The 26,773-nt window shown below is 40.5% G+C and overlaps 1 protein-coding gene across 1 annotated transcript; it reads left to right on the top strand.

Moving 5' to 3' along the window:
* Nucleotides 1-24,786: 24,786 nt before the first annotated feature.
* On the top strand, nt 24,787-26,565 carry LOC113714061 (uncharacterized). Its single transcript, XM_027237858.1, has 2 exons — nt 24,787-25,605; nt 25,720-26,565. The coding sequence occupies exons 1-2, from the start codon at nt 24,787-24,789 to the stop codon at nt 26,563-26,565; spliced, it is 1,665 nt and encodes a 554-aa protein (XP_027093659.1).
* Nucleotides 26,566-26,773: the final 208 nt, after the last annotated feature.

The raw sequence follows: 26,773 nt of genomic DNA, 5'->3' as shown, positions 1-26,773 counted from the left end.
AATCTCAAAGAAATAGAGTTTTTCAAGAACTCTTTATTCTTTTAATATTCTTAAACGTTTTGCTCACGATTTTCATGATAAAAACTCAAATAATATTGTACATAATAAAAGACAAGTTGAACCTCGATTTACGTGTAATTGAGGTTCCTTTTTGCGAAATAATCTTTAGATTGTACTAGTGTACAATCTTCTTGATAAGTGGGTTAATTGTGTGATTATCCACTGTTAATTGCCAGGCACACAAGGAGACCTTCAAGAGGATCTCACAGTGGACACTTGAACTCCCCAGAAAATAATTCTTATTGAATTGCTCGGTGAGTGTCAAGGGTGTGAATTTTGATACTTGCTTATTTGTGGTATTTGTTGGAAGTTTTAAAAATAAGAGTGGGTGCGTACTTTATCGCACTCGTTCTAATTTCAAATGAATGAATGAAATGTATTGAATGAATGAATGAAATGAAATGTTATGTCATGAATGCATGTGTCGTTGGAGTGAACCTCCTCGACTTTCAAATGAATGGGGGACGCCCAAACTCATAGGCCGTCCTTAGACTCGAGCCAGCAATGGGCTTGGTCGGGGACTTGGGCGAGCCATAAGATATATATAAGCTCGACCTAATGAGAGGTCTTGCTTGGCATACTCGTGGAGTATCGCCTTATAATAGACTTGTGGACCCTTGGGGTGTACGGTGGACGGAGGGAAGTAAGTGGTGATCTACGGAAATGGAAATACCTACCCGGTTGACAGGAGGGTCAATGCGGGAAGGGTATACGAATGTCATCGGCAGAGCAAGTGGAATTTAGCTCCTGAGAGCTACTATATCCTTGAATTGTTTCTGATTACTTTTCCTGTTTGAATGATTGATTATTGAAAAGACGTGATTTTATTTATTGAATTTGGGATTGATATTTGACAAAGTGCTTGCATGTGTGTTCTTGGCCTCACGAGCGTTTAGCTCACCCTATAGTTTTGTTTTCCTTAACAGGACCGAATCTTGGAGAAATATGGAGAAACCATCCGTTGTACTTTTGCTAAGACTCCTGTTATATATTTTGACTAGGCCCTGGTATGGGTTGTACTTTTGGAAATTGAAAACTTGAAAAGTTTGGGCCCTGACGTGTACTTTGAATTTAAGTCGTGTTATGATTACCCGATGTACTGGTTATACATTAAGCGACTTGTTAAGCTTGAACGCTTCCGCATTATTGTATTCATGTTGCTCTCACCGAAGTGTTTAGTTCGGTTTTAAATTGAATGGAATTGCTTGAGTCCTGGCGAGAGCTGGGCAGGCGTCCGCGGATACCCTTTGGTCCGCCTTAGGGAGATGTGGGGCGTCACAGTTGGTATCAGAGCACTAGGTTAGAGGTCTATATGGGAGACATATTAGATACTCTACCTTTAAGACTCGATATGGGATGACTTAATCCTACCCTAAGTGATACTTGAGGCGAGCTAGCAACTAAGTTAGTCCTACCTCAAGTGACGAATGGGATGAACCAACGATTAAGATAGGCATGCATTGCAGGATATTGGAACTGAGTAGTGATTTAAGTTTCTAACCTGAAAAATATTATTATTGTTATTATTTTGCAAGGATGGCTGATGGAAACGGAGCCCCGGCAGCTAACGGGAATGGCCATGCGAATGGTCATTACGAGCCTCTTAGGACTATATTCTACCGAGCTCTAGCGGGAGGAGATCGAGTACGCTACTCACCGTATGATAGATACCCTCGATGTTCGTGTAGGTTGACTTTCGCCTACCCGAACCATTTGGTGCTTGCTTTGGACGACGAGCGTCGTCAGTTGGTGGATGCCAACCGCGATCTACAGGCTGAGGTAGACGCGCTTAGACAGATGGTTAGCGCTCAGGGTGAGCGGATTGCCGAGCTCGAGGAGGTGCTGGAGGGTGAGGTAGCCACATCTGCAGTGGTTAATGAGGAGCTTCGGGATACTAGGGCTCGACTTACTAGGCTAGGACGGGATGTCCGTACTCGGGCTTTCGAGATTCTGGCTGATGCGACTAGATTGGTTGAGGACGCTGCTGAGGTGATTCCTGATGATGAGGAGGAGGATCCGGAGGAGGATCCCGAGGAGGAGGTTCCTCCTGATAGCCCTGCTATGGATTAGGATCTTAGTCGTTGACCCCTTTTGACTTTTGACTGGTACAGTTAGGACTAGTTAGGGTGACGCGAGTGCCGAGGCCATTGTATTTTGCATGCTTGTGTGGCCTACTTTTGGGCACTTGTTCTTACTTTAGTCTTCTGTGACTAAAAGTATACTTTGAGCACCTATGTGCTATATTTTGTGAATTGTCCCTAACTTGCTAATTGTACGAACTTGACATGCTTATGAATGTAAATTATTGTTAATTTCAATGCTTTCTTGGTTAGTTCTAATTTCGATATATTTCTTGTTTTCTGCTTAAATTAATCTATTTCTTGCACTAGGCACATTTAGACTAATGGAAGGATTAAGGAGTGGTCGAGGCCGTGGGCGAGCGTCTAGACAGGCCCAACCTCAGGGGGATGACCAGGGATCGGCAACTGGACCGACCCAGGGACAGGAAAACGTTGAGGGTAACCAAGTGGCTACTGCCATCAATAGGATGACTGATATCCTAGAACGTCTAGCGGAGAGACAGGGTCCTGGACCATTTAACCGACCTGGGGGCCAGGATAGAGGAGAGGATAGAGCCTTGGAAAGATTCCTAAAGTTTAACCCGCCTAAGTTTATGGGTGAACCTGACCCCGAAGTAGCGGAGAATTGGTTAGAAAGGATGACCAATATATTCGCCGCACTAGACTACACTGAGGATAGGCGAGTGAACTTTGCTGCTTTTCAATTTGAGGGAATGGCCCGTGCTTGGTGGGATTTAATAAAAGGAAAATGGGAAAGAGCTCGAACCCCTTGGACTTGGGAGAATTTCATAAGGGAGTTTAATGAAAAGTTTCTTCCGCCCTTGATCCAAGAGAAAAGGGAGGACGAATTTATTAAGTTGAAACAAGGAACCCTTACTGTAGCAGAGTATGAAGGGAAGTTCACTAAACTTTCCAAATACGCTCCTAAGTTAGTAGCCGATGAACGGAGGAGGATTAGAAGGTTCATACAAGGACTTAATGTGGAACTTTAGGAGGGCCTGGCTGCAGCCCAAATCTCTACTTTTACTGAGGCTTTAGAGAAAGCGCAAAGGGTTGAGAATGCAAGATCTCAAGTGAGGGATTTTCACAACAGAAAAAGGAATTTTTCTAGTCGCACTTCTGGGCAGACCAGTAAGTTTGTACACCCTTCTAAAAAGGGAAGAGGGGAAGGAGGAACGAGAACTGCTAGAGCTTCTAGGGGAGCTCTATCGAGGGGAGGTCGTAGCGGGACGACTCCAGTTAGGGGGGCACCATCTGTTGGATCGACTGTGACCCCTCAAGTTACATGTGGGTATTGTGGTAAATCCAACCACTCTGAGAACGACTGCTGGAGAAAGCTGGGAAAATGCTTGCTGTGTGGGAGCACTGAGCATCAAATCGCAAATTGTCCGAAATCGTCGAAGACAGGGGGAAGCCTGCAGAGGCCTGAAAAATCGACCTCTAAGCAGACCAGTGCCGGAGGGAGTCGACCGAATGTACCGGCTAGGGTCTACGCATTGGACTATCCACAAGTTCCAGAGGCGACCGAAGTGGTCGAAGGTACAATTCCAATCTTTCACCGCCTAGCTAGGGTTTTAATTGATCCGGGTGCAACGCACTCTTTTGTAAACCCTGATTTCATGAGTGGAATAGACTTGAAGCCAATTAAGTTACCATATGACTTGGAGGTTAAAACACCCACTGGGGACAAAAGTCTAATTGCTAATCTGATGTATAAGAATAGTGAAATCTGCGTGAAGGAAAGAAAATTGCTGGCCGATTTGATAGGCCTGGCGATTAAAGGATATGATGTGATCCTAGGGATGGATTGGTTAGCCCGATATAATGCTCAGTTAAATTGTAGGACGAAAATTGTAGAATTGTGTATTCCAGGGGAGGCAACCTTGAAATTGGATGTGAGGGGTAAGTTAGCCTCGTCTGCACTTATTTCGGGAATTCGGGCTAGAAAATTGTTAAGTAAAGCAGCTCAAGGGTATTTGGCTTTTCTTATTAATACCCCTAGCGATAAGGTGAATCTGGAGGACACACCGGTAGTGAAAGAATTTTCTGATATTTTTCCTGAATAATTGGAGTCTCTACCCCCGGAACGGGAAATAGCTTTTAAAATTGATTTAGCTCCGGGAACAGCACCTATATCAAGGACACCATACAGGATGGCTCCAGCTGAGTTGAAGGAGTTGAAGTTACAATTACAGGATTTGTTGGAACGGGGTTTTATACGAGAGAGTGATTCCCCGTGGGGAGCCACAGTTTTGTTTGTAAAGAAGAAAGATGGGAGTTTGAGGTTATGTATAGATTATCGAGGCTTAAATGATGTTACGGTTAAGAATAAATACCCACTACCCCACATTGATGAACTGTTTGACCAACTGCAAGGGGCGGTAGTGTTTTCAAAGTTGGATCTAAGGCAAGGTTACTATCAATTGAGGATTTTGGAGAAGGACATACGTAAGACTGCTTTTAACTCGAGGTATGGGCACTTCGAGTTTGCAGTAATGCCTTTTGGGTTAACCAATGCACCTGCCGCTTTCATGGATTTAATGCATAGGGTTTTTAAGCCCTACTTGGATCAATTTGTGGTGATCTTCATTGATGACATTTTGGTGTATTCTAAGAATGTGAAAGACCATGAAAAATATTTGAGAATTGTTTTACAAATCTTGAGGGAACATCAGTTATATGCTAAGTTTAGCAAGTGTGAATTCTGGCTAAAGGAAGTGACTTTCCTAGGGCATATAATTTCTAAGGATGGGATTAAAGTGGATCCAGCCAAAGTGGAAGCTGTTTCGAAATGGAAACGACCGGAAAACCCAACAGAAGTTTGGAGTTTTATAGGATTGGCAGGGCATTACCGGAGATTCATCCAGGATTTTTCGAAAATTGCTGGACCTATGACTGAGTTGACCAAGAAAAATGGAAAATTTATTTGGAGTCCTAAGTGTGAAGGAAGTTTTCAGGAGTTGAAAAGACGGTTGACTAGAGCGCCTGTTCTAACTCTACCAAATGGACAGGATAGTTTTGTGGTTTACACAGATGCTTCTAAGGAAGGTTTGGGATGTGTTTTGATGCAAAATGATAAAGTGATAGCTTATGCCTCTAGAAAATTGAAACCGCATGAAGGAAATTATCCGACCCATGATTTGGAGTTAGCGGCTGTGGTCTTTGCTTTGAAGAAATGGAGACATTATTTGTACGGAGTAACATTTGAGGTTTTTACAGATCACAAAATCCTTAAGTACTTATTTTCTCAGAAGGAGCTGAATTTGAGGCAACGTAGATGGATGGAATTTCTGGAAGATTATGACTGCACGATTAAGTACCACCCTGGAAAGTCCAATGTAGTGGCCGATGCTTTGAGCCGTCAGGTACAAATGGCTGGGTTGATGGTTAAGGAATTTCAGTTGTTGGAGGAAGTTAGCTATTGGAATCCTCGGTTAGAACCAAGGAAAGTAATTTTGGGAAACATTGTGATAACCTCCACTTTATTGGAACGTATTAAGGAATCTCAGGAAAAGGACCTTGAAATGCAAAAGTTGGTGGAGAAAGTCAAGATGGGAGACCAGACCGATTTCACTTTGGGATCAGATGGAATATTGAGATTTCGAAATCGGGTGGTTATGCCAAAGGATGAAGGGCTTAGAAAAGAAATTTTGGAAGAGGCACACCGATCAAAGTTTACAGTACATCCCAGGAGGGAATAAAATGTACCAAGACTTGAAAAGTCTATATTGGTGGAAAAATATGAAGAAGAAAATTGCCCAATTTGTTCAGACATGCTTGGTTTGTCAACAGGTTAAAACCGAACATCAGAAACCATCTGGGCTTTTGCAACCTCTAGAAATACCTGAGTGAAAATGGGAAAACATTACCATGGATTTTGTATCAGACTTACCAAGGACACAGAGAGGCCATGATGCCATTTGGGTGATAGTAGATAGATTGACTAAATCGGCTCATTTTCTGCCGATTAATATGAAATATCCATTGGAGAAGTTGGCCAGGTTGTACTTGGATGAGATCATTAGACTACATGGTATACCTGTGAGTATTGTGTCAGATAGGGATCCAAGATTTGTTTCGAGGTTTTGGCAAAAGATGCAAGAAGTGTTGGGGACTAAGTTAAACTTTAGCACCACCTATCATCCCCAGACTGATGGAAAATCTGAAAGAACAATTCAAACTCTTGAGGACATGTTGAGGACTTGTGTACTGGATTTTGGAGAGAATTGGAGTAAGTTCTTGACTTTAGTAGAATTTGCCTACAATAATAGTTTTCACTCTTCTATTCAGATGGCTCCGTATGAGGCACTTTACGGTCGGAAGTGTAGATCCCCAATTTGTTGGGATGAAGTAGGTGAACGGAAAATTTTAGACCCGACTACCGTATCTTGGATTGAGGAGGCTAATGAAATAGTAAAATTGGTACGGCAAAGAATTCAAACCGCTCAGAGTAGACAAAAAAGTTATGCCGACAATCGGAGGAAGGATTTGGAGTTCACTGTTGGAGATATGGTATTTCTCAAGATTACGCCTTTAAAAGCAAGTTTGCTGTCCGGAAAAGGGAAGAAACTACAACCAAGGTTTGCAGGGCCTTATAAGATTATTCAGCGAGTTGGGAATGTAGCCTATAAGCTGGAATTACCACCGAGCTTATCTCGTATTCATAACGTGTTTCATGTGTCCATGCTTAAGAAATATCATCCAGACTCCTCTCATGTTTTACAACCGGAGAATATTGAGATTGATGAAACCCTGACCTATGAGGAGAGACCGGTAAAACTTCTGGATCGAAAAGTGAAGGAATTGAGGAAAAAGCAGATACCACTAGTGAAAGTTTTATGGAAGAACCATGGACTAGAGGAGGCAACATGGGAAGTTGAAGAGACAATCAGAGAGAAGTATCCAGACTTGTTCATCAACCAAGGTAAATTTCGAGGACGAAATTTTCTTAAGGGGGAGAGGATGTGAGGACTCGTAAAAACTATTATTTTATGCCTGATTTATGGTTTAATAAATTATTTAATTGGATTTTTATTCAAAGGAATATTTTCTAGTCTTATTAGACCTAAACACATGGTAATATAACTTCGTTATATTTTTAAAATGATTCGTTTCGAAAATTAATTTCCTAGAGCGCGTTTAGTAAAAAAATAGTGAATAGTACTTGGAGATTTTATCCGCGTAGTAGCACAATAAGCTTGGAATATTGGAGACTTATACTACGGTCCTAAAATAGGTAATCTTATGAATAAAAACTTAAGTGATAGTTAATAGTGCAATCGTTATAAGAATTTCTCGGAAGTTTCGCGTTATAACGTTAAATTTGACGGTACGCGTTTTCACGCGCGCGACTTTATTTGAGGGACTTTAGACCCTTATTTCGGGACAATTGAGAGTGAATAATACTTACATGAATATTAAGGCATTGGAGGTTTAGTGCACTAGTGAACCAAACGCGCGAGAAAATCGAGCCGTAATCGCACCAAACGGCCCGTAATGAGAGTTGACTTTTGGGTGAATTTCCACCACTAATTTCACCTTCTCTTGGAAGCTAAAGGAAATCAGATTTCTCACCATCTTCTCTCTCCTCATTGCCGACCAGCTCCCTTCTCTCTCCAACTCATTTGCTTCAAAATTTCTGCTCACAAAATTCACTCAAAACCACCCCAAATCATCTCCAAATTCAACCAAACTTGCACCACACTTAGCTTGATACTTGAGGAGCATTTTGAGCTGCAAACAAGGGCTGGAAATCACGGTTTTTCTGGGGTAATAGAGGGCCAAAAATTCTGCTGAACATCAACCCAAAGTAAGTGATGATCCACTCTTGGAAACTTGAAGTTTGGAAGCTATCTTACCTTGTTAAGTTCATGCATGCATTTGGTTAGCTTGTGTATGGTGTAAAAATGTGATTGTGGGCTCTTTGAATTCCCACACTTGGGTTGTTGTTGCTGATTTGATGATTGATGGTGATTATATTGTTGGTTTAGTGGTTATAATGATGCATTAGTGGTGGGTAATTAGTAGAAACTTCATTGGGTGTAAGAAGCAAAAACTTCCGATTTTGCCCCTGCCATGTTCGGCCATTTTGAGGCCAAATTTTAATGGTATAACAGCTTGAATTGGATGTTTATAGGATGTATTTGATGTGTGAAAAATTTCATTGGAAAATATTGAGGTTTGATTAAGCAAATGAATTTTTCTTGAGAAACTAGCAAATCTGGAAAACTGTTCGCGTATGATTCTGACCAGTGGTAGTATTTTGACTATAACTCTGTCCTCAGATGTCGAAATCATGTGCCATTGGTGGCGTTGGAAACTAGACATTCCTGGCTTTAATTTGGTATATAATGCACATTCTGATTCTTTGTGAGCAAGCCGAACCAAATGTTTTAAGTTCTCTGTCCTGTTGCTCTGTTCATCTGGAATGAAGTGTTCAGGCAGCAACTTGATGCCCGATTTTGAACCAGATGGGTGCCGAATTTGGAAACGATTTCTTCTGTGATATTTTAACCCTATGAATGTATTTTCCAAAGGCGTAAGCCATGCTCGATTTTGAGTTATATTGACTGAGTTGTGACTGAAACAAGTGGACTGCTCTGTTTTGGAAAAACCCTAATGTTGGACTGGTTTGGAACAAGATCTTGGAGTGAACTTGTTAATTGATGTTCTTGATACTAAACACTTACCAAAGGCATTATGGATGTTTCTTGGGCCTTTATTTCACAAATGAACCATGATTGGATAGTTTGCTTGATTAAACGTTTTGAATTGGGTAATGAAAGTCTCAAGGCAGATTGCCTTATAATTTTCCTGAACTTTGGTTGACTAATTAACTATCTTACCGAAGGTCTTTTTCCCTGAAATTTGATAGAACGGTACCTTTCATATGGGAGTAAAATACTGCCAATTTTGGTACCAATCCAAGTTCGTTTCGATACCCAATTAAATTCCTCATGTTGGAGGTTCAAATCTGGAAATTCTTCTCCAGTCTTGAATTTCCCAAACTTCGGGCTACCGTATCTCGGTACTCGAAACTCCGATCCTTGATCTGCTTGTTTTGTTATAAACCTCACTTGTAACACTAATTGAGCTACAAATTTCAGAGGCCGGTTTGCAACGTGTGAATCGTGCCGAATTTCCAAAGTTGGCCGAAATCCAACTTAATTCTGCCATGTAAACCAACCCTGCATCTTCAAGAGGATCTCACAGTGGACACTTGAACTCCCCAGAAAATAATTCTTATTGAATTGCTCGGTGAGTGTCAAGTGTGTGAATTTTGATACTTGCTTATTTCTGGTATTTGTTGGATGTTTTAAAAATAAGAGTGGGTGCGTACTTTATCGCACTCGTTCTAATTTCAAATGAATGAATGAAATGTATTGAATGAATGAATGAAATAAAATGTTATGTCATGAATGCATGTGTCGTTGGAGTGAACCTCCTCGACTTTCAAATGAATGGGGGACGCCCAAACTCATAGGCCGTCCTTAGACTCGAGCCAGCAATGGGCTTGGTCGGGGACTTGGGCGAGCCATGAGATATATATAAGCTCGACCTAATGAGAGGTCTTGCTTGGCATACTCGTGGAGTATCGCCTTATAATAGACTTGTGGGCCCTTGGGGTGTACGGTGGACGGAGGGAAGTAAGTGGTGATCTACGGAAATGGAAATACTGACCTGGTTGACAGGAGGGTCAACGCGGGAAGGTATACGAATGTCATCAGCAGAGCAAGTTGAATTTAGCTCCTGAGAGCTACTATATCCTTGAATTGTTTCTGATTATTTTTCCTGTTTGAATGATTGATTATTGAAAAGACGTGATTTTATTTATTGAATTTGGGATTGATATTTGACAAAGTGCTTGCATGTGTGTTCTTGGCCTCACGAGCGTTTAGCTCACCCTATAGTTTTGTTTTCCTTAACAGGACCGAATCTTGGAGAAATATGGAGAAACCATCCGTTGTACTTTTGTTAAGACTCCTGTTATATATTTTGGCTAGGCCCTGGTATGGGTTGTACTTTTGGAAATTGTAAACTTGAAAAGTTTGGGCCCTGACGTGTACTTTGAATTTAAGTCGTGTTATGATTACCCGATGTACTGGTTATACATTAAGCGACTTGTTAAGCTTGAACGCTTCCGCATTATTGTATTCATGTTGCTCTCATCGAAGTGTTTAGTTCGGTTTTAAATTGAATGGAATTGCTTGAGTCCTGGCGAGAGCTGGGCAGGCATCCGCGGATACCCTTTGGTCCGCCTTAGGGAGATGTGGGGCGTCACATAAATTGCTGGAAAATTGGTAAATACAAAGGGCGTACTGCCCAAATTTTCGCTCGAGGACTAATTTTCTATTTGAACTTGTATATTTTCATTTGGCAAATACTATGACCGTTTTTGCATCTTAAAACATGGTCCTTCTTCAATTGGAAACTCCAAATGCTTGCTTACTCTTACCAAATAAAGTGAAGTGGTTTAGGGTTTCTTGAGTACTTTGTTCTCCTTTTTACATGAATTTCATTAAGACCTTTAGTTTATAAAATCTACTTGAATATGAGATGATTTTGAACCATATAAACGATTCTGCCATAGTATTTCTTACCCTAATTATTTTGTCTACGGGTCTAAATGTCCTCGTTTCACTTTAAATACCTAATTGTTTGTGCTAGATGAGCTGTAATATTCTGTCTCGTTAACTTTAGGTTTTCTCGATGACTAAGGATAATATCCGGGAGGATATTTACAAGTTGTTTTGCGTACATAGGTGAGTGTTCCTTGTTTGTTATATTCTCCTTGATTTCATGACTTGTTGTTGTTGTTTGATAATGTGTCAAGTACTTTCAATGATTTTAAAAACAAGTTTTCTGAGCGAGTGTGTACTTCATCGCACTTGACCTAAATATGTATGAACTTTTCCATGATTTAATGATTGAACAAATGATTAGTTGTGCATGAATGTAAGCCTTCTGGCTGAACTGGGCCTTGCCCTTCGTTACCGATCGACTGGAGCCAGAAGCGGACTTGGTCGGGCGATATGGTGACCCTGGGTGAATGTTTGGTATACTCGAGTATTACCTTGTAGTCCGGACAACGTCCGGATGGGTGGAGCCTGGCCAACGGGCGGGAAGGGGGTGAATGAACGAACGAAAGAACAAACGAGGGATTTTACTTACAAAAATGCATTTTTAAACGATTGGAGGAATAAGGGGAAATGTCAGGAGAACGAATGAACAAACAAATTGCTCCTTGTGAGCCGTATCCTATTAATGAATGTGTTACTATCACTTTCCATTGTAAATGTTTCTTGAATTATTAATACTCCATATTTCATGTATTGAAATGATTATTTGATTATGTGTTCGGAACCTCACTGAGCTTTTAACTCACCCCTTTAGTTTTGTTTTCCTTAATAGGGGACGGCGAGCAGGATGAGAGCATAGACTAGCCTAGTCTAGGTGTAACGACCCCACCTCCCCCTAAGGCGTACCAGAGGGTTCGGCGGGCCGCCTACCTAGCTCTCGCCGGGACTCAGTCGTTCTTTAATCAAATCCAGAACAAATCACAAGAATAAATAGGGCAGCAATCCAAACTTAAAGGGGAACTTATATACATTGCTATCTCAAAAGGAAGTACAACCATCAAATGTACAAAGGTTCTCACTTCACCATACAACTAGCCCGTGCCAAGTACTAGGGCGAGAACCATTACAAAAGAAACAAAAGACCTAGACTAGGCTAGTCTATGCTCTCATCCTGCTCGCCGTCCCCTGTTAAGGAAAACAAAACTAAAGGGGTGAGCTAAAAGCTCAGTGAGGTTCCAAACAGATAATCAAACAATCAAACAATCAATTCAATACATTAAACATGGAGTATCAATAATTCAAGAAACATTTACAATGGAAAGCAATAGTAACATTCATTAAAAGGATACGGCTCACAAGGAGCAATTCGTTCATTCGTTCATCCGTTCTCCTGACATTTCCCCTTATTCCTCCAATCATTTGAAAATGCATTTTTCGTTTATCAATAAACCCTCATTCGTTCGTTCATTCATTCATTCACCCCCGTCCTGGCCGTTGGCCAGTCTCCACCAACCTACAGGGTAATACTCGAGTATACCAAACGTTCACCCAAGTCCCTAATCGCCCGACCGAGTCCGCTTCTGGCTCGAGACGACCGGTAACAAGGGGCAATGGCCAGTTCAGCCCAAAAGGCTTACATTCATGCGCAAGTAACATTTCAATCATTAAATCCTTGAAAATTGCATAGTTATTTAGGTCGAGTGCGATAAAGTATACACTCGCCTAGAAAGCTCGTTTTGGAAATCATTAAAAGCAATTAACACATTAGCAAATGATAATAACAAGCCATAAAGTCAAATAAGGAACACTCACCTAGATATGCAAAATAACATGCAAAATATCCTTCCGGATATTACCCTTAGTCACCAATGAAACTTAAGGTTGAACAAGAGAACATATTACAGTTTATCGAGCAAAACATTTAAGGGAAACAAAGAAACCCGACTAATTAGGAGTAAAACGTGTAAAGATGACTTTCAAGTAAGAAGAGGGTTGTTTGAACCCCAAGATGAAAAATCATGTTTTAAAATGGAAAACCGGTCATGGTATTGGCCAAACAAAAGTATACAAGTTCAAACAGAAACCTAGCCCTCGAGCGAAAATTTGGGCAGCACGCCCTTTGTGTTTACCTAATTTTCCAGCCATTTTGGCTTCATTATTTTTCCTCAACCACAACCCAACATCACACATAAGCAATTCAAGTCAAGAGCCGTTCCATAGGCTCACAATATCGTAAGAATAAGAATTACAACAATCACAAGTGCAGAAATTCAACTTAGCACAAGACAGATTTGACGTACGAATGCGGAAATAACATATCCGAAGCTACGCTTATCGGATTGAGACGAAACCTATGCCGTTTCGAATCTAAGACACAGAGCTACAACATTCATGAAGGTCACTTAGTCCAGTTCCTAATGTAACTTAGTCAAATTCTCAAATTACTAAACCAGAAACCAATTCATCGGCTGTTTAAATGCAGAACACTGTAATGGACATATCTCAGAGTACACAAGTCCGAATCAGGTGTTCTTAGAGGCATTTGAAATATAATTCAGAATACTACAACTTTCATGTTTTGGCAAAAAGCTAAATCAGAATGGATCCTAGTCGAAAAACGTGATAAACTGGACTTAACTGATCACACGGACTGCTTGGGAAATACTTAAAATAGTAAGGGTATTTTAGACTTTTCACATCCTATGTTGCTCCGATTGAGCTGAAATTTTGTAGGCACCTATAAAATACCATTCTATACAACTTTCCTTCTTTGACCTAAGGCCAATTCGGCCTCTAACATAGGGATTCAAATTCGGACAGAATGTTGGGAAAAATTTCCAGATTCTGGAATTTCTAGTTTTTAGTGGAACTTTCCTTAATTTCTTGGTCTAATCACTACCAAAGCCTCTCTTATAACCTTAATTTCAACATATATACTTCATACAACAAATTGGACAGAAATTCATCAATCCCTAGTTCATCATATAAATTGGAGAAAACTTCCAAAACAAGATAATATCCATGATTCCACCACAAAATCAAGTTGCTAAGCTTAATTTAACAAGATTGAAAGTAAAACTTGGAGAGATAAGCTTTCTTACCTTGACTAGAGTTCACTAAGAGTAGCCCAAGCTTTCTCTTTCAAAAATCACACCACAAGTCACTAACTAATCACTCAAGGACAAGTTTAATCGGTTTGTTTTGTTTGATTTCTCACTTGGTTGTTGGATTGAAGATGAAATGGAATGTTTTCCCTTGTTGTTTTTCTTCTTGCTCCTCTTGGCCAGCAGCAACAAAATGAAGAAGAAAGTTGCTAAGTTTTGGTGTTTAAATAGATGGTCTTGGTCTTAATTAAGAAGCTCTATGGTGGCGACAAGTGTCGCCACCACCACCTTTCTTTTTTTCTCTTTCTTTCCTTGTCATTTTAGCCACTAATTTTCGGTCAACCTTGCTGCCAAGAGAGAAGATATTTTGCTCAAGTTCAATAAATTTGTTTGGTGAGAAAAAAATGGTGGTCAAGTGGTGCGTTCAATCGGTAGTGCGCGGGACCCGCCGGTTCGCGCCGTTTTTCTTAAAAACTCACGTACTAGGGTTTTTTTACTTCCCATTCACTAACCTTATATCATTGCTACCAATCACATATTATTTCTCACTTAAAAGTCACTTTTAATCCTCAAATTTAATCCTTACTCTGCACCGAAAATAGGCAATGTGTCAAAACATCTATGATCACTGACCTCGTTTGGATACACAATACCTCTATACCAGACGTCCGACAAACGTTGCTGTACTTCGGACGCAAAACACTGGAGCATCGGACGTTCGAAAGAAATGAAGAAGGATCAGCAAGTTTACTTTCGGACGTATACTATGGAGGGACCGGACGTCCTAAGAATTGCAAGAAATCATCTTGAATCCACTGTCTTCGTTCGGACACAGAAAATCAGAGTACCGGACGTCCGACACTACCAACGGCTAGTTGACCTTCTAGCTGCCTTCTATCCGTTGACAGCATTAATTGAAGAATTTTTTGGTCCCCTATAAATTGGGATTAGTCAACTCTTAAAAAATAATTTTACACATTAAGTCTACATCTGATCTTGAGTGATTAAAGTGTGTGAACACTCCAAAAAGAAGATTTGTACTCTTAGTTGTGTAATCTCCATTTAGATTTTCAAGTATGATTCAATTTCTTCAATAGTGTAGCTTAGTGAGGGTTATCCGTGCGATTGTAAAACTTCCTTATTTGATCGAGTGAGACTTGAGGCAAGGAGGAAGTGATCCTTCATTTGTACACAAGAGATTGGTTGAAAGTTGATCATATTGAAGAAGCTTGTACACAAGAGATTGGTTGAAAGTTGATCATATTGAAGAAGCTTGATATATATAAAGTGATATTCAAACTTAGTCAAGTTTGGAATTTGGTTTGCAATTTCATCCCTTCATTTACTGTCTTGCTACATATATATATACATTGCTTACCTGTTTTACTCACAAATTACTTGTACTAGTCCATCAATTGCTTCTCAGTGAGGTCTTTTTGAAAAAGAAAGCAAGCTCGAAAAAGGTGACTCATATCTTGGCTTGTTTTTAGATAACTTAATTCACTCCCCTCTTAGGTTGTCTTCGATTCTTACATAGAAGTTACTGGCCTATTTAATGGATTTAACTATTAAGGGGTATGATGTCATCTTAGGAATTAATTGGTTAGGTTGCTACGATACTCAATTGAATTCTAAGATGGAAACGGTAGAATTGTGCATTCCAGGAGAGGCAATCCAAAAATTGGATGTAAGAGGTAGATTAGCCTCATCTGCTCTTATTTAAGAAATTCGAACTAGAAAAATGTTGAGTAAGGGAGTTCAAGAATATTTGGCTTTTCTTATAAATACTTCTAGTGATAAGGTGAGATTCAAAGATATGCCTATAGTGAAAGAGTATCCAGATATTTTTCCTGAAGAATTAGACTTTTTGCCTCCGGAAAGGGAGATAGCTTTTAAGATTGATGTGATTTCGGATGTAGTACCTGTGACGCCCCTACTTCTCCCTAAGGCAAACCAAAGGGTAAACGCGGGACGCCTGCCTAGCTCTCGCCAGGACTCGGTACAATTTCCATTCAAGTTTAATACAATAGTATCTAAAGCGATAAGGCAAAGTAAAGAAATGCGGAAAACTTCTATAACTTCTCCAACCTTACACCACAAGATCACGATACATAAGTTATCCAACCCTTACATCAGCATTTCCAAAAGATACATTCAATTCCAAAATATGCAACAGCCAAGAGTCTTGCCAAAAACATTTGAAACCCAATACAAGAGTACATCAAAAGAGGGTTCCATCAAGTTCGACTTCATTAATCCCTGTTAAGGAAAACAAATCTATGGGGTGAGTGTAGACACCAAATTTTTAAATAATTTGTATGCTTTTTTTTAGCTGTAGACACCAAATTTCTTAAATATTTTTTATCCTAATTTTATTTTTATTTTTTAATAACTGTTATCTATTATTTTAATTCCATAATTTTAGTTCTTAAACTTTTAACATTTGTATAGCATTTCAGTATTTTTAGATTATCATTATCTATTATCTATTATTTTTAGTTTTGCATTCATTTTTACCCTTTTAGTTGTTTATTTTTATTGTAAGACTTTTTAGCATAAAATTTGTCAAAAAAGAGAAAATTATTCATAAAAAAAAAACCGCACATGCATGCGGCATGAAGATGTTTTTCACTGGAGATGGCTGGAGGTTTTTGGGGCTCAATAGATCGTAGGGCTGAGGAAATAGGGGGGAACCAACCCTTCATCCCCACCTTTGAGGTGAGGGTTTAAGGGTTATGGTTCCCCATATAAAAGCAAAAAGAAAACAGCGGATAGAGGGAGGATTTTTTCTGGGGGCTAGAGAAAAAGAGCAGAGAGAACTAGAAAGGTCGACGGAGGGATAGCTGAGAAAGAAATAGAGAGGGGGTTGGCAGCTGGGGAGAGAAGTAGGGAGAATAGGGACTGGCGGCGGTGGGAAAGGAAAAATACAGAAGGCTACGAGGGAGCTGAGAGGGAAAAAGTGGGCGGCTGTGGACTGAGGAGAGAGCAAACGAGAGGGCCTGAGTGAAGGAAAGCCAGACAGAGAGAAACCAAAACAAGGAGGAGTGATAGCTAGGGTAAGAAAGAAAGGGAGGCTGAACCAAAAGGGAGGGTTCGGCTAGGCAAGGAAAGAGCCAAGGAAGAGTCACGGCTGGGCAAAAGCTTGGAGATTTCTGGTCAAACCAAAAAGAAGGAGAGGAGCTGCTACTCAAGTTTTTTTTTTTTTTGCTGCTAAAAATCCATCAGAAATAGCACTGTAAGGTTCCTTTCCATTTCCTATAGATAATTTTATCAATAAATCATGAAACTGTGCTGAATCATGAGTCGGTGAATGTGGTTAAGAGTTCCGATGGTGGTTTATGCTTATAGCTCAAAGATGTTGCCTTTCGCTGTTATTGTGTATGATGGGGTCTGAAATTTGATTGGTGTTGATTATATTTTGTTCCTAGGCTTTAGTTTAGTAGCAAGATCCCAGCTTTGTAAAGGAAAAACGTTTACGTGGTCAGTCCGTTTGAAATACTAGATTTGTTGCGAAGTAGAGTGGCCTGTTCCATTTTCTTTCTTGAATCTGTCTTGGTTTGTTCAAGTTTGGACTGGTTTGAAGCCTGTGTTTTCTTTGGCATTTTTGGTTGGTAAGCTGTGTGCATATCTGCCGCGAGCCTCTCTCTTTGTGTCTCTACTGTGTTGTGGATTCAGTCACATGGAAGAGCTATTTATGCTTGACAGTGGCGTCTCTCGCTGTTGTGTTTGTGTTTTGTTCATCCCTACTAGATTAAATCTTGTTTTTGGGAGTGATTGATCATCGGATTTCGTTGAAAAAAAAAGGGTTTAAACTCTTGGTTTTACATTGTCAGGTGAATGTTTCTGGATTCACATGAGCTTTTGATGTTTGCCGAAAGTTTTTTTTTAGAAATTGCAGAATGTCTTCTTCGTTGCTTTGCTGCATTTCTGGTCTAGTTAATTTAATTGGATCTTCTAGGACAGGGGATTATGTTAATAACCATGGGATAAAATTCCAGCACTTGGTTTTGGTCGTTCACTTGGTAGAGTTTGTTTTAGAGTTTCTTGCGCACAAATGCATCCTGGCAAAAGTAAATAAGAAGATACAAGTCGTTCTCATGTTTTGCTGCATTCATTTCTTCCTGTAACCGCCTGCAAATCTGGTTTAGTCATCCTGTCGGTATGCTCAAGCTTGTAACAAGGATAGTGAGAGATAATTTGACGGGGTTTGGGTTGTGTTTAAACTGTTGCCCTCTTTTCTGGTTTGCCAATAAGCTGCAAAGTTCGCAGCAGGATCACAGAAGCAAATGGAAGTTTTTGGTCATCAAATATCTGTTTGCATGCATGAAAAACTTTCCAAGATTGCATTTTGGCCCCCCAAGTCTCACTTTGTTGCATTGTAGCCCAATTGTGAGCTGATTTCTTGCAATTAGGTCCTAGAGTGATTGCAATTTGAATCATTACTTGGCCCTTTCTTTGCTTTTGGACTCTTGAGGTTCCCAAAATGTCTAATTGGATTTGAGTGATTGGTTATGTTTGCAATTGGGTCCTTGGTAGTTTTTCTATTTTAGAAATTTGATCAATAATTTACTTTTCTTTAAAATTATGCATTATTTAATTTCATTTAAGTTGCAATTAGGGAAGAATTTGGTGGTTTGTTAGTACCCTTTTTGATATTTCTAAGGTGTTCTGAGTTTTCTTTTTGTCTTTTATTCTACTTATCTTTAAAGTGGTGCATTAATCCCTTGTTTTGATGGCTTTAGCCCAAGTTATCTCTTTCTTTGGTGACTCTAACCCAAGTTAAGTCTTGTTCACATTACTAACATCACAAATGGGGAGGTATAACTTCTTTTATCCTTTCGTCTCTCCTCTATGTGATCCAATGTGCTAAGTGAGAATTGCATGTCTACTTTGCTTTCCTTGCCCTTCCTTAATTTCCTTTATTTATTTCATTTACTTTTGTTTTTATTAAGTTATTCTTTTATGGGGTATGTGTACACCTCTTGGCTTGTAATAGATAGGGCTTGGAGAGCATTTTTATTCATTTTTCCCTTTCCTCATTTGTTTTAGTTAGCCAATGTAATAGGTTTATTAGCTTGGTTGCTTGTTTTGTTGCTACGTGTTAATTTGCTTTATTAGGCTCTTGCATTTAGTCGAGCATGCTAAGTGTTATATGCTACGTGTTTATAGGTGATTGGCATGTCTACTTGTTTTCTATAATCATAGATGAATATGATGGATGAATGCACGTCACCACACTAGTCCAACGCTAGTTGTGGCTCATTGTCCCGTTTTCCACTAGTCCCACGCTAGTAGGAATTCATAGATATGGGCTAGTCCAACGCTAGACCCTTAGGGATCTCTCTCGTTAGTACATACTTGCATGTCTCACTACATTTCGTGCATTTTTCTTAGTTTTTTCTAGCATTTGGCATGCCCCTCCAACCCTTTCCCTTTCATTTTAGGTTTTTACATCCTCATGCTAGTTATAGGGTACATTTGCTTGAGAGTCCCCTTTCGGTAAGGGAAACGAGCGAGTGTGGCTACAAAATAGCCTTAGCACGCTAGTCATTCCTTCTAATCAAAGGGAAAATTAAAGTCGTGAAATTAGGAGTCATTCCCATACCCAACTTGATGCATTCCTCTAGGTTCATACACTTTCATTTCTATCATATCACCTCCTCACTTTTTTATCCACATTTTCTCACTACTTATATTTTTCTCAATCCACATGCCATGTTTGCACATTCTTTTTCCTTTATTTATTTTCTACCTCACAAATTGCACCCAAATTGCACTTATATGCACTTACTACCATTATACCATTTTTTCATCCACTTGCACATAAACACCTTTATTTTCTCATTGGGCACACATGCACCTTTCTTACATTTGCACACATGCACTTTTCTTACATTTGCACACTTGTACTTACATTTGTATTTTTATTTTATTTTGCATTCTTTTTACATTTTCACACTTGCACTCATATTTGGGTCTTCATTTGCATTACCCGTGACCTCTATGAGAGTTTTCCTTATTAGCCATCATAATTCATGTGATTGAGACCAAAAAGCCTCATAAGAGACATTTTAGATTTAGGATTGCATTTTTCTTGTTTTCATCCATTAGTCATATCCAACATGCAACGCATACTTTGGATAGAAGAATTAGGAAAAGAAGGGTTAAGTCACGCAACTAGTTTTGGCTAGGGTAAGGGAGTGCCTTAGGCTTTACCTTTGCCTTCTCCCTTATCAAATGTGACCCCCGATCCTTTCTTTGTTTACGTAGACCTAAAAATTCTTTAAAAAGGGTTTGTTTACTTTTCTTTCCAAAAACAAAATCACTTTTTGGGTGACTTGGTACACCCTAACCCTATACCAAGTGGCGACTCCTTTTCTATCTAAAACCCTTTGTTTGGCCAAACCGTCGCATTTCACAATCCCACGGCCTCTTATTTTCACTTTCACACACGTTCACATACATATCCTACACACTACTTTCACACCTCAAAAAGTGGGGCGCGACAGCTTGGCGACTCCACTGGGGAACTCCTAAGTGGGTCCAAGCATTTGATTTAGCCATTCTTTTACGTTTTTTACACTTGTTATGCGTAGCATTTGGATATTAGGGTTGCATTTTGCATTTTAGGACCTTTTGCCTTGCGCGCGTATCAAACTACTCCCTCACTCACGTATGTATGATTGATTGCTTGGATGTATGTTTTACTTGTTTTATCTCGCGCTTTGCATTGCATTTGGGAAGGGGGTGTGTCACTTTTAGAGCCTCGCGTTGGGTCTCAACCCTTTCCCTCAAAATAGGGAACACTTCATACGTGCACGTTTATTTACTGTTATCCCATTTTATTTTTATTTTCGTGGGCTCTTTCCCACACCGCCTTGTAGGACTAGGAATGGTTTCTCTAGATATGTGGATGGTGTGCTCTGCGCCCATAGCAGTACCTAGAGGATCGCTCGAGCCACCGACCGAGGGTCTTGGGATTGATGACCCATTCCCTTAGGTCTGAAGGCTTGGGAACCTTTTTTAAACCTTATCGAGTCTAGTTGCATTAGTGAGCCCAGCCTCATGCATCCATGTTAGAGTTCCTAGATTAGAGTCAGCCTCACCCTTTTTAAGCACATTAGGCACGAGGGAAAGGGTACCACCCCTTTTACATGCTTTTATTGTATTTCTTTTCTTAATTGCTCCCAATATGTTATGTGTACTATCAATTGCACTAACCATTTCGTTGTTTTTTTTGCTTGCATTCATGTGCCTTAGCAATAAGAGGCCTCTTTGGCTCTCTTTTAGTGACTTACCCACTAGATAACTCACATGTTTTAAATTTCAGTTATTATACTTAATTTTCAATAAGTACATTTCATTTTCAAACCTTTCCCCCCCGATGCATTATTTATGTCCTTTAGGCCATATTTGTTACATATTTACATCGCTTTAATAAATGGCATCATGCATTAAACTTTAAAAGGAATGCCATTTAGGCAATTCCATATTAGGGATGAGCCACTGCTATAATCCCATGGGTACTTAACCCTATTTTTGGGATCTGCACATTTACTCTTTTTGTAAATAACCTAAGGGGTAAAATCCCAAGGTAACGGTATCTAAGTGAATTCCCCATTCAGATGACGCAGTGTCGAATGCTCAACCAAGTCTCCCGAGAGCTAAATCAGTGGAAGAATAACCTATCTTATGAGATTGGAGGGCTATTCCAATATGTGGGGCATCTACCAAGCCTTGTCGACATAATACCCAATGTGTCTGCTATCCAAGCATTGATCAATTATTGGGATCCGGATGCCTCAGTTTTTCGGTTTGGAATGTGCGAACTCACCCCAACCCTAGAAGAGTTAGAGGGATTGTTGCAAATACCGGGAAAAGGCAGTTCTATGATATACCCGAGCAGAGGAACGAGAGAGCAGTTTTGCAGATTTTTGGGATTGAGGAACAATAGCTTAGACCAACACCTCGACGCTAGATCTTGTCCACTGAGGTTTTTATATGACCGGTTTGGGGAAAAGGAGTCTTTTGAGTGCCATCAGATTGATTTCTTTATAACAAGGGGGCAATGGGAAGAGAAGCGTGTGCAAGCTTTTGGTTTGGTTTTGATCAACTTATTGCTATTCCCTCAAAGACATGGAAAGGTGACATTTGTAACAATCAACATGATTCAAAGTCTTTTTTTAGGAATTCGTGGAACAACACCAACTTTGATACCCATTGTCATAGCGGACATCTTCTCAGCCCTTACCAATTGCCAAAGGAAAGGGGGTTTCTTCTATGCTTCAAATTTAATACTTCAAATGTGGATCATGGAACATTTGGCGAAGAGATCACTTAACCCTTTGGGTTCTTGTCTCTTAGTTGAGAATTGGATTGATTCACATCGAGAGAGAGTCAGCCGCTACTACCACATGATGTCGTCAAGCCAGTTTATTGAGGAGTTCAACAATTTGGCACCAGAAAAAGTGCAGTGGGTTCTAGATTGGACCAAGGTCAGGGACCCAGCTTTTAGGACCACTCAACATGACTTCATCCCTCTAGTTGGAGTTAATGGTCTAGTCGCCTATATTCCATAAAAGGTTATGAGACAGTTTGGATACCCGCAAAGCATTCCCATGGTACAAGGGGTTCAAGATCTCAGATTGGGTACGGTGACCGAGAGTCGAAGTATGGTATTAGAGGCTTGAGGAAATTTGCAAGGTCTTGAGAATTTGCAGTTGGAATTGGTAAACAAGATGGCACCCGCAGTTATGCCTGGGTACAATGAATGGATCAAACAAAAGGTGGAACATGATAGAGCAAAGCAACAATCAGCATCAGCCAGTCCCGAAGAACAAATGGAGAAGCTAAGGAAAGAACTAGAGGAATCTCAAGCTCAGCTTATAATGGCCAACAGAGTTTTAGAGGATACCCAAGTGCAGTTGAGGAGGGAGAAGAAGAAGAATGAGAAACTAGAGGAAGCCATAGACGCCCTTGATAGGATTAGGGAAGGAGCTCGCAAGCTCAATTTAGGGAGCTCTAGAGAGTCACAAAGTACAAGTCTCTTGAGACATAGGGATTTTGTAAACATGGTTACTAAGACCATTGACGAGGTTGTAAAGAAAGATTGAACTCTTCCACATTTTTATGAGAAGCTTTCCATTTCAAAGTTCTAAATTCACTTACAGGTTTGGAAATGGGATTTTACCCCGAAGGCTTGCATCATGCTAGGCCTACCCTTGGCACAAAAAGGGTCCCCCCATAGGACATGCATCTGAATTGTTTGAACAATTACTAACTCATGTCTTTTTCTTTTTTTTCTTTTGAATAAGTTGCAGAAATCTAGTAACGATTGGTTTATCTAAAGATGTCTTTTGCATCCTCAGGTAAAGTTTCAAAATAGCTTCTCGAAAAAGCCCCATTATTATGCGATCCCGAAGTAAAGCCCAAAGGAATCATATAGACATGAGTACTCAGCCAAAATCGTCTGATAAGACCGCTGCAACTACCCAGCCGGAAGCCACAAGTCTCGGGGTTCAGTTGACTGAATTACTCACTAAATTTGGGGAAATGGCATCTGAAATGGCTGCCCAAAAGAAGTTGATCGACGAGCTCATTAGTAGCAGAGTGCAGCCTGAGCCTGTGCCCGCCAAACAATCGGAATTCGAACCATTTGTCATTCCTCCAATTCAAACCACTTTTGAAGGAGTTTTCAACCCGCAGTATACTTATACTCAAAATCCTCCGTTCTATCCTCCCTATGAGCAAGGATTTCAGCCTCAAGGTGGTCCAAACATGCCTTTGGATCCACAAGCTTTTTATCAGACTACCGCAGAGCCTGTTGTGCCAGAGCACACTGTTCAAACCAAGCCAGAAGTGGGAGAATCGTCTGCCCCGGTGGATATGAAGCTACTCAAGCGGTTGGATCGTTTCGATGAGTTCATCAGGAAAAGTCAAGGTTTAAGCAAACAAGGGGTGTTAGACTACGATGATCTGTGTCTGTTTCCAAATGTACAACTGCCTGTGGGGTTCAAGACCCCGAGGTTCAATAAATATGATGGTACAGGCAACCCTAAGACACACTTGCGTTTGTTTGCCAACAAGTTGGGCAGACCGGTGGATGACGAAAACTTGCCATTAAGGTTATTTCCAGAGAGTCTAGAAGGAGACGCCCTCGATTGGTATTCAAACTTAAAGTCAGAGGCGGTGAAGACTTGGCTTGATCTATCCAACGTCTTCATCAGACAATACGAATATAACTGCAAGCTAGCACCGACCAGAACTACTTTGGAAGGCACGAAGAGGCGACCATCTGAAGATCATAAGACATACGCCAAAAGATGGAGAAAGATAGCTGCCAAGGTTGAGCCTCCGATGACCGAAGATGAGATTGTTCGCACTTTTATAAAGGCACATGATCCTCAACACTTTGAAGAAATCTTCCGTATGACCGGATGTTCATTTGCTGCGATTGTGAATAAATTCGAAGAGTATGATGATTTTGTGAGATCCGGAAAAATTATTAACGTCTCTGCCTTAAAATCACAAGTAGAAGCTTTGCAAGGGCAAGGGAGTAGTGGAAAGAAGCCGCAGTTTAAAAAGAAAGAGGGGGATGCAACTTTTATCTGGAACTAGAACCCTTCACCCAGCCCCCGATACCAACACAATCCAACTTACCAACCACCTTACCCTTATTATTCAAACTCGTACCATGTATATACTATCAATATCAACCACCCTCGACCTCACCCAAGCTATGCTAACCCACCTTCAGCCCCTTTTCAAATTTCTCAATCAAATCCACCCCAAAACCGATCTCGCCCTCCATATAACCCAAGATTTCCTCCCCCAAATAGACCTGTTTACAACCATGCTCAACCTCCTGAACCTTACAACCGAACCCCTAGCCGTACATTTACCAATTTAGGCAGGCCTCTAGACCAATTGTATGACCAATTGAAGGCCGTCGGAAAAATTGGTATGGTACCCCCTCCTACCTATCCATATGGCATGCCCGCTTGCTATAACCCACAAGCTGTCTGTGCTTATCATTCAGGGGCACCCGGACATTCAATTTTGGATTGCAAGGCTCTTAAGCATAAAGTTCAAGATATGATTGAAGTCGGAGAGATTGTAATTAGGAAAAGGGAGGCACAAGGGCCGAATATAAATAGGAACCCCTTGCCGGAACATACTAATACCATTGGGGTCATTCTGGACGACACAGAGTATGACAATCTAGTCCAAAAATTGGCAAGGGAAGTTGAGGTGTTTGGGGTCACAGACCAACCATTTGTAATAGAAGATGAACCGTTTGAGGAGGATAAAAGACCTTTTATTTTAGATCTCACTCCAGCTGAGAGCGAGGCTTTGGAGCCAGTGGTCATCGAATTCCCAAAACAGGCGCCTGTTCTAAGTTTGCAGCAAGTGCCATGGAATTACAATGAACCTGTCATACAAATTGGAAAAAAGTCAGTTGCCAAAGAAGAGGTGTCAGCAGTCACTAGATCAGGGAGAATTGCAAGTCCGTTTGGAGCTACCGTTCCGATTCAAACAAATAACCCTGAGCTGCCCGCTAAACCAACAATTACTGAGAAGGAAGCCTTGGATTTTCTTAAAAGGCTCCAAAGAAGCGAATATAATGTAGTCGACAGGCTAAGCAAGTCGCCCGCCCAAATATTCATGTTGGATATACTTTTTTCTTCTGATATGCATAGGGATGTGTTGCTCGAAGTGTTGACTAAAGCTCAAATCCCTAAAAACATTTCGGTTGCTAATTTCTCACATGTAGTTGGGAATGTATTATCTATAAAATAAATCACTTTCTCTGATGATAAATTACCGGCAGAAGGCATTGGACATAACAAAGCTCTGTACATAACTGTGAGGTGCAACAGGAAAATGTTGCCAAAGGTGTTGATTGACAATGGATCTGCGCTTAATATCTGTCATTGGAGTACCTTGGAAAAGCTAGGATTGCAAGATATCAAGCTAAGGCGTTCAGGGACCATAGTTAGAGGTTTTGATGGAGCACAAAGAGAACCTATAGGAGAAGTGGATTTAGTAGTCGAGATGGGGCCCGCGCAGTTTCAAATAGCCTGCCAAGTTATGCACTTTCCTAGTGTTTACAATGTTTTGCTTGGACGTCCGTGGATTCATAAGTCCGGGGCTGTGCCGTCTTCATTGCATCAATTGTTGAAATTCATAGTAAATGACAAATTGATAACTATCTTTGCCGAGGAGGATTGCCTCGTAATTGCTGATTCTGGGTCCGAAGAAGATGGTAGCCGAAACGCCACAGTGACCCCTCATAGCACAGCTGATATCGTCTCCGTAAGTTGGATAACAAAAGAGGAACGAGCTGTGTCAAAAGCCAGTGTCATGATGGCCAAGGAAATGATCCGCGGAGGATATGAGTCTGACAAAGGGCTGGGACGTGATCTACAAGGAATTCTGAAACCAGTGAAAATTGTGGAGAAGAAGGATTCATTCGGTTTGGATTTCCGACCAACCGCTAAAGACATCAAAGAAATGAAGGAACGCAAGAGAGCAGAGAAAGAAGGCAGGCAAAAGGCCTTTGATATTCCACCACTGCATTATACTTTTCCACGACCAACCAAGGTGATCACGTCAGAGATTAACCCAGTTGACGAAATCGAAACTAGTTTGGCCCAATTGTTCGTTGGGGCAACATTTGAAGACAGTTTTCCAGATGAGCCCGAGTTTCCCGACATCCCTGAAGGATCAATTTCCAATTGAACAGCCGAGTTTCTGCCCATTCAGAAGGAGTTTCGGTAAAACTAAAGGGGTTTGTCATTCATGCGAAAACATGAAAATACTTCTGCATCTGTAAATAGCTAATGAAAGCATCTTTATCTTTGACTAAAATTTGCACATGTAAATATTGTTTTCGCTTGCTTTCTTTTTGTTTTCGCTTTCAATCAAAGGTTTTATGAAAATGCACAAG

Source organism: Coffea arabica, chromosome 10c (genome assembly GCF_036785885.1).
Source record: "Coffea arabica cultivar ET-39 chromosome 10c, Coffea Arabica ET-39 HiFi, whole genome shotgun sequence".
Lineage (NCBI taxonomy): Eukaryota > Viridiplantae > Streptophyta > Magnoliopsida > Gentianales > Rubiaceae > Coffea > Coffea arabica.
The sequence above is the reverse complement of the archived record's forward strand: the minus strand, read 5'-3'. Positions and strand labels throughout refer to the sequence as shown.

Excerpts from the sequence above, each read along its gene's own strand:
- LOC113714061 (XM_027237858.1), top strand. The coding sequence starts at position 24,787 with ATGGTACCCCCTCCTACCTATCCATATGGCATGCCCGCTTGCTATAAC. Across the intron at positions 25,606-25,719 it reads TCTCACATGTAGTTGGGAAT|GTGTTGATTGACAATGGATC; the intron begins GTATTATCTATA and ends ATGTTGCCAAAG.